Source organism: Plutella xylostella, chromosome 16 (assembly GCF_932276165.1).
Source record: "Plutella xylostella chromosome 16, ilPluXylo3.1, whole genome shotgun sequence".
Taxonomy (NCBI): domain Eukaryota; kingdom Metazoa; phylum Arthropoda; class Insecta; order Lepidoptera; family Plutellidae; genus Plutella; species Plutella xylostella.
The window spans coordinates 1419259-1427971 of NC_063996.1; the positions used below are offsets into that span (position 1 = coordinate 1419259).

Genomic DNA, 8713 nt, shown 5'->3' on the forward strand with positions numbered 1-8713 from the left:
ACGGCATCTTTATCTAAATAAACTTCCACCAATCACAGCACCGGATTTATTGCGATATACCTACTGTCATAGATTCTACTGTTTTAGATATGTTAGGAAAAATACATGTTTACGTAGGTATAATACAGAATGATAGTACATTAGAGACGGCATACAAGCGACGCTAACGCCACCTACAGACCGCCTAAATTTTCATCTGTAACATGGCTTAGCTGGCGATATATTATCTGTAAAATGAAACCAATACTAATTAATCTTCAGATCGACATAGCGTTATACCTGATACAATCATATTTCAGTTTTAAAAACCAGCTACGTTTCAGATCAGCTAGTGTTTCTATTTTATTAGTTAGTACGGCCTGCGCCTAAAAGTATACAGGCGGAGTTTTTAAAATAGCGATCCTGATGATGAAGGGACCAGCTACATCTGTTATAAATCCGGGGACGTGTTGTGTGTGATATGTGTAGCAGTGGTGATTATGTGGATCTGCTTGAGCAGCATGTGAGCTTGAGATCGCTTTTTTAAAAACTCCGCGTGTATACTTTTAGGCGCAGGCCACCGTACCTACTTTGAAAACACCTACCGGAATAGGTATTTCGTGTCAAAAAGACTGATAAAACGTTTACTATTGCTAAATAATTATGTACCTTCTAAATAACTCGTAAATGCTATAGATAAGAGAATAAGTAAAACTAATACCGTGAATTATTATGATGATTTACTGATTTGTTTATTTCAATACTTACTGCTGAATAATTTTTCACAAACTTCACTTTAGGTACCACATTGTGTCTTATTCTTATTAATTAGATTGATGTATTTTATTAATATGAGAATAATATGCATGTATAATAATCATTGTTATTTTTAATCAGTTGATCTAGGTAATTGTAAATTGAGCTGACCTTATGGATTAAGATTTGTGTGTAATGATTAGTAATTTATTGTTAATTAGAATAATTGGATTAAGGATATGGAATAAAAAAACTTTTAAATATCTAATATGTTGTCTTTTATTAATAAGATCTCCATATTAGACCAAAATAAGTAATTACAAAAAACATAATTCCTACTTAACTTTACTTAGTACTATCACTTTTTCTTTTCTTATGGCATTCCACATGATGCGACGCTATTCTATGTGCTAAAGTGTTCGGTCTTAACAAATTACTGGATAAAGCTTGGAAATAAGACTTGAGTAACGAGTCATCAGTCTCCTCTGGGTGCAAATACTCCTTGAAGTCATAGCATAGTTGTTTCTCCGGACAATCTAGAGCCCTGAGACATCCTGCGTACTCTGACCATAGAAGCTTCCGCCATTTCACATTATGTTTCTGGGCTAACGGCGCGAGAGTGCACGCGGCAAACGTCGCATCTCCGTAACTAACAGATTGAAACTGCTCGAGGAACTGTGTGTAAAAGTCTTGGAAATTATTTAACCCCATGAGTTGTCTATCGAAATTGAAAGGAGTCCTCTTTTCCTTCTTGAATAGTGTTTGCACACATTGACGCAACAGCACTCTGATCCTCTCATCCAGGAACAGGGAATTATCACACAAGTATACACACATGATCCTGCAGAATCTATCTGTGATGTCGATGTCCTTCAACAAGTCTGAAAAGCACACTTCGTTGAATAAAATCCACTCTAAACTGCTGGCTATTATGAATTCCTTTTGCTTGGCTTCTAACTGAGCTGTCACTTCGTCGAGGCGGTTAGCTGGATTCTTATTAACTTCCATTTCTTGGCTTCGACCATAGAGGTGGAGTATCGGCAAGTATATCCAATCTCGAGGAAGAATTGGTTCACGCCATTCTCTGAGCACCACATTGGGACCAGTGTACCGGTATTCTACATTCAAAACTTTACTGTAGCACAGCTTTATGTTTTCAATTGTTGTTAAAGCTACCGATAAGCTCTCGGCATCTGATAGCGACATGAGATTCATGAGTCTTTCGGCGGTAAACCACGCTTTGTTGAACAGAATGTGGCCAAAGAGAAACTCTAATTCAGCCTTCTTGTCGTTTCTTAGAATATAGCACAACTTGTTTGAGACGGCATACAAAAGGTCCTTATGGGCCTCGCTTATATTTTCTTTCGCAGAAATTCTTATAGCACTGTACACAAAATCAGTCTCCAGCCTGGTAAACCAGTTGTCAGACAGGCTAGGTGACGTTTTCGCCAGCTTTGTGAAGTAGCCTTGTATTTCCTGTAGATACTTTAATGTCGTTTCTCTATCATCTATCCATTCCAATATTGTAAAGAGAGAAACTAGAAAAGGCACAGGGGAAGTCACATTGAGGACGGGCAAGACCTTCTGTCTGGAGTCAATGACTGACCCTCCCAGGCTCATCAGGTTTTTTACTAATTGAAGATCTTTGTTTTCTATTCCTGAGAGCAAATTAGAACTTGGTATGAGGTTCTTGATAATTTGTTTATAGCCTTTGGAGGTGGCAAAGACTTTCAGGGAATCATTTAAAGCTTTCACTGGAAGTTGTTCTAGGTATAGAATAGATTTGCAGCAATCCAGTACAGAGCTGAGCAAACGAAGATGGCCACAGGTGTACATGTCTGAAGATGAAAGTTGTGTCATCCATTTCTGCACTCCCTGCAGGAGTAGGGGATAGATCTGGTGCTTGTAACTGTCCATGTTCATCTTGCACACCAATATCTTGTTGACAAGTTGCAAAACCACAGCAGCATGAGTGGCAGTTATGACTGATGTGTGGATGTACACATCTGTTCCCTGCACATGCTTGTATAATGCTGTCACCACAACAGGACAGACCGACATAGCATTATCTATTCCAATTCCAAAGGTAAGTATGTTAGACAGTATACAGAATGCTTCAATCTGTAGTCTAAGTCCATAGGTTCCATCTACTCCTGAACTTATGTACTCAGATATTGGAGTCAGGACATCATATTTACTGGTCAAAGCAGTGCTAATATCTCTGGTCTGTAGTGATAGAACTCTCACTAGCTTTAAGGCAGATAGGATTGGTTTCCCACGATAAACCATATCAGGGCTGAAGAAGAAGTTAATACTGGTTGTTGGTATGAAATTTCTTATAATAGCATTCATTAAATGTTCACATTCAACTATTTTGTTTGCTGTTTCCACTGAGTCTCTAGCCAGTCTTGTCAGTATTTGTAGGCAGTACTGAACACAAATAAAACTTGGTCTGATTGTCTCCAATATGTAGTACAATCTTTGTATGATGTCTGTTCTAATCAGGGCTGCAATGATGTCTATTTCAGCAAGATGAAAGTCTTTCAATTCAGATTCCTTTGACTCAAGATCTTCTATTTCTGATTTATCATTTTCTAGGCATGGCTGTCTGCTTCCTTCCTCAAATCCCAGCAACGCATCTAGACTGGCTTCATCTATCCTGTTGTAGACCATGTTCCTCATGGCTTTCAGAGCTGGTTCTAAAATGACTGGTTTATTTTCATCCATGGCAATTCTGACGATAAAGAATATTTTGCTCAGTGGTATATCTATTATGTCCTTGTATGTACCTGCACTGAAGTACTCAAGAACTCCAGCAATTGTGTTCAATGCCATGACTCTTTGTTGGGTAACTGTGGAGCGAGAGAGTTCAAACAGTTCAGTCAGGGAGTACCCTGGCCTATGAGGCTCATCTCCGTGATGAAATAATGTTTTTGTTTTCTCTGTATATTCAATTGTATATGGCAAAAGATACCCAGTGAAGTCAAACCTGGCTTCATAAGGCTCATCTGCCTTAATCTTCTTGCTTTCTTCAATGCCTTTCATCCATTCTAGTTTGTCTTTTTCCAGAGAGTCAAAGTGCAGCCACTGTTCAACATTTGGATGTGAAAGGACATCATTTTCCCAAAGTGAGTCATTAATAAATGTTGAGGAATCACCCTCTTCTTCACAAGTAGTGGCATCCATTCTTTCATCTATTGCTTTATTTATTGAAGCTTCCTTAAATTTAACTTCTGTTTGTTTCTTGGATTCATTGGCTTTTCTTCTGGATTTTATAAATTCAACCAATTTAGGGTCTAATGTACCCATAAGTTTCTGTTTCTCTTCCAAGATTTCTTTTTCAGACAATTTGCTTAAAACACTAACATTCTCTTTGTGGATTTCATTTGCATCGCTGGATGACAGAATATAACTATGTTGAGGGAGATTTAAATTAGTAGTTTGTACTGTTTCTGTGGTAGAACTGCATGGTTCATCAACATCCATAATACCACTTTGAGCATTGCTATTACTTGTTCCTTGCGAACATGCAACTTTTCTATTTGAAATTACTTTGAAATCTCGTTTGGTTGCCACTGGGAACCCTTGCGCAGGCATTGGTTTAGAATCAAGGTCTAAACCACCATCTGCATGTTTCTCTATAATATCTCCTAAAACTGATGGAACAACCTGCGGAAAGTATACTTTGTCATCAACATCCGATTCTTTGTTGCTTGGTGAATCTTCTGTGTTTTTCTCGACAATATTTCCGAATACAGCGCCTATTTCGTCTGAAACGCGCGCCTTTTTCTCATGCGTTTTTAATCCTTTGCTTTGTGCGTATTTCGAAGGTTTCCTCGTGCTGGTTACCTCTGGGAGAGGTCGCTTGGGGGGTTGTGAGTAATCACTTCTTAAATTGGTGACCTGCGCTGCTGGCTGAAGATTTTGGTTCTTACTTTTTTGTCGTAGAAATTCTTCCTGCATCCGCAATAGTTCTTCTTCACCTTCACCAGGTTTCGGTCTACGGTTTAACGATTCCATTTTGAATTAATATCAAAGAAAAGATACCAACAAATAATATTTTGGTCGCAACAACGCTTTTTAGGTTATGTTATTCATTAGATGTCAGCTGTCAGAGCTAAGATGTCAAATTGACTTTAATATTTTTTTGGTCAAAATTTTTATGCACAGAATACTTATGGATTTTTAGGAGGGCTGAACCTGAACCATAATTATTCTAAGGTTTTCATTATTTCTGTCTGTCATTCACGCCGGTTGGTTTGTTTGTTTTCATTTCATTGTGTAAATCATAAAAAGCTGAATAAATGTTATATAGGTTAAACATGTAGGTAAATACCATTACTGATAAGAAAGCCGGCCGTTCTTATCAAGCCGGTACTACGGCAACTCCTCACTGGCGGTTATTATTATCAGACTGACCGCATAAACGCGTATAAAACGAACACCAAACAAATACCCTACAGTTCCATTACTGATTCTGCGGAGGTTAGTCAAATTTGCCCACCATGTCGATAACGCTGTGGGTCCTGCTGGGCCTGCAAGCCTTTGCCGTGCAGGGCATGCTGCACCGTTACCCGAAACTTGATCTAGGCGAGCGGGAGGCGGGCGACGCGGGAGAACCCCTGTTCCTGACTCCCTACGTGGAGGGCGGCAACATCACGGAGGGGCGGCGCCGCGCGCGTGTCTCCTTCACCGACGCGCTGCGGATCAAGAGCTATGCCGGCTTCTTCACCGTCGACAAGACGTACGACTCCAACCAGTTCTTCTGGTACTTCCCTGCGATGGTCCCGGACAATAAGAACGCGCCCGTAGTGCTGTGGCTGCAGGGCGGGCCCGGCGCCACCTCGCTCTACGGACTCTTCACAGAGAACGGACCCCTTAGAGTCCGCAACAACAAGTTTGAACGCAGGAAGTACAACTGGGCACTCAGCCACCACCTTATCTACATTGACAACCCTGTCGGCACCGGATTCAGCTTCACCAAGGACCCTAAGGGATACTGCACCAACGAGGTACAGGTCGGTGAGCAGCTCCACTCCACCATGACGCAGTTCTTCCAGCTGTTCCCGGAGCTGCAAGGTAACAAGTTCTATGTGACTGGGGAGTCCTACGGAGGGAAGTATGTGCCGGCCCTGGCATACACCATCCACAAGAAGAATCCTACAGCTAAAGTAAAGATTAATCTGAAAGGAGTTGCTATTGGGAATGGGCTTAGTGATCCTGAGCACCAGCTGGTCTACGGCAAGTATCTCTACCAACTGGGACTTATAGACTGGAATGGAGCCAAACAGTTCCAAGATTATGAAGCTGAGACTGTAAAGTTTATTCAGAACAAGCAGTTTGACAAGGCATTTGCCAACTTTGATATGCTGCTGAATGGGGACAGGACAACTGAAAAAAGTTTATTCAGCAATTTGACCGGTTTCGACTTTTACTTCAACTACTTGCACACCAAGGACTACACTCAGTATGAAGACTTTGGCCCGATGCTGCAAAAGGCGGCTGTGAGGAAGGATATCCACGTCGGTGACCTGCCGTTCCACAATGGATCTTTAGTTGAACTGCATCTGATCAATGATGTCATGGACTCAGTGGCTCCATGGATTAAAGAACTACTAGACCATTACCCAGTAGTGATCTACAATGGACAGCTGGACATCATCGTAGCCTACCCTCTAACAGTAAACTACTTGAGGCAGCTCAATTTCACAGGCTCTGAGCAGTATAAAACAGCTAAAAGATACATCTGGAAAGTGGATGGGGAAGTGGCCGGGTATGTGAAGGAAGCTGGGAAGTTGGTGGAGATTATGGTGAGGAATGCAGGCCACATGGTGCCTGGAGACCAGCCCAAGTGGGCCCTCGATCTGATTACAAGGTTCACTCATGAAAAAACCTTTGATGACACTCATAGTCACTATATTGTATAAGTTGTTATTAGTGGCTACTCAAGTTTCAATTCCCACTTAGTAGGCTGTTTATGTTTAGTTCGAAGAATAGAGTTGATTTAAGATAAGCAATCTCTACAATATATTGTAACTTTAAACCCTGTGCTGTGTATAAAACCAAATAGGTAATTAGTGTGGCTTCATGTTGAATTTTAAGTGAAATAAAGTTTTTATCTATGTTTTTATAATAATATTCTTGTGTTTGATTTGAACATACCATATAGTTATCATAATATACTATGAAGCAGTATCAGAATTTCCTAAAGTAGAAAATAGCAAGTCACTATCACTTGACCTATTGCAATTTAAAATAATGTTATCAAGTTTTTACCTATTTAGGTTCTATGAAGTAAAAAACAGAAATACAATATCAAATGTCAGTTTTATTCAACTTTATCCTAGAATTAATGTATTTGGACATGAGATGGACTTATCATGTGTGTACAAACAAAGCTTAAACTTAGTTGATTTTATCAATCTTTATCAAACTGGTCGTGTGAACAAAAACACAATCATACATGCAAGTTGAAACCTTGCTTTTTATAAACTACCACAAAAGTTAAGTAATGAGGGAATGGTATTATTAAATCTATCGTCCTTCAATGTATGTTGACAGCTCTATTTCTTCAGGTAGCTCAGTGATGTTGACGTCAAAGCGATCTTGAACTTCATTCAGGATCTTCGCATCTCCTTCATCTGATACCATTGTGATAGCTAGACCTTTGGTACCAAACCTTCCTGCTCTGGCCACTCTGTGGAGGTAGGTGTCGGAATCCTCAGGCATGTCGTAGTTGAAGACAATGTTGACTCGTTCAATATCCATTCCTCTTCCAAAGAGATTGGTGGCAACAAGGATACGCTTCTGGAAGTCCTTGAACTGCTGGTATCTTGACAGACGTTCGTCCTGGGTCATGCTCCGGTGGATGCCGATGGCCGGGAAGTTCTGGTCGGTTAACAATTGAGCTAATGCTATACAGCGCTGTACAGACTTCACAAAGATCACAACCTGGTTGAACTCCAGCACATCTAGCAACTCAAACAGCTTTTTGTTCTTCTCATTCTCCTTTAGCTTGACGTAGTGTTGCTGGAGGCCGTGCAGGGTCAGCTTGGCTTCATCGTCGACATACACCTCCATAGGGTCTTGCATGAACTTTTTACACACAGGCCGGATCTCCTTGCTCAGTGTAGCGGAGAACATCATCACCTGCTTGCTGTGGGGGGTGTTCCGGAAGATCTCCTGCACGTCGCGGCGCATGTCGAGGGACTCCAGCATCTTGTCGCACTCGTCGAGGATGTAGTGCTTCAGATGTTTCAGATTCAGCTTTTTGCTGTTGACTAGCGCGAGGATCCTGCCGGGGGTGCCCACCACGATGTGCGGGCAGGCCGTCTTGAGGACCTCCTCGTCCTTCTGGATCGGCATTCCTCCGAAGAACACCGACACTCGGACGCCGGCCATGTACTTGGAGAAGCGCTCGTACTCCTTGCTGATCTGGAAGGCAAGCTCGCGCGTGTGGCACATCACCAGCACGTACACGTGGTTCTCCGAGGGCTCGATCTGCTGCAGGGTGGCCAGCACGAACACCGCCGTCTTGCCCATACCGGACTTCGCCTGGCAGAGAATGTCCATGCCAAGTACGGCCTGCGGTATGCACTCATGCTGCACTTCAGAAGGATGCTCGAAACCGCAGTCGACGATGGCACGTAGGATTTCAGGTTTCAGCAGGAAATCCCTGAAACCGGAGCTGTGGATGGATACGTAGGATCCTTTAACCTCTTTCTTTGGCGCCGCTTCTGTTGCCCCTTCGGTGGTCTGCTGTTCCGCCTGTTCTTCGTCCTCGTAGTCTAAAAGATCGTCGTTGTCAGCCATGTTTTTAGTTTTGTAAGCTAATTATAGCTCTATCAAATAAACTGAGCTTGAATAAGCACGTGAAATGTATTTTGAAAATAAATTTCACAAAACAATGGCGGTTTCGGCGTCAATGGCGGCGTGAGTCACAGTGTTGCTATGTATAAAAATAATTACTACCATTTGT

At 41.7% G+C, this 8713-nt stretch overlaps 3 protein-coding genes across 3 annotated transcripts; 1 reads left to right on the forward strand and 2 right to left on the reverse strand.

Moving 5' to 3' along the window:
- Nucleotides 1–989: 989 nt before the first annotated feature.
- On the reverse strand, nucleotides 990–4842 carry LOC105392784 (RNA polymerase II-associated protein 1). The gene has a single exon (XM_011564461.3). It carries the CDS (start codon nucleotides 4753–4755, stop codon nucleotides 1081–1083), a length of 3675 nt encoding a protein of 1224 aa, XP_011562763.3. The 5' UTR covers nucleotides 4756–4842; the 3' UTR covers nucleotides 990–1080.
- A 160-nt stretch (nucleotides 4843–5002) lies between these two features.
- LOC105392785 (venom serine carboxypeptidase) lies at nucleotides 5003–6873 on the forward strand. The gene has a single exon (XM_011564462.3). It carries the CDS (start codon nucleotides 5241–5243, stop codon nucleotides 6660–6662), a length of 1422 nt encoding a protein of 473 aa, XP_011562764.3. The 5' UTR covers nucleotides 5003–5240; the 3' UTR covers nucleotides 6663–6873.
- A 170-nt stretch (nucleotides 6874–7043) lies between these two features.
- LOC105392786 (ATP-dependent RNA helicase WM6) lies at nucleotides 7044–8686 on the reverse strand. Its single transcript, XM_038118602.2, has one exon. It carries the CDS (start codon nucleotides 8545–8547, stop codon nucleotides 7270–7272), a length of 1278 nt encoding a protein of 425 aa, XP_037974530.1. The 5' UTR covers nucleotides 8548–8686; the 3' UTR covers nucleotides 7044–7269.
- Nucleotides 8687–8713: the final 27 nt, after the last annotated feature.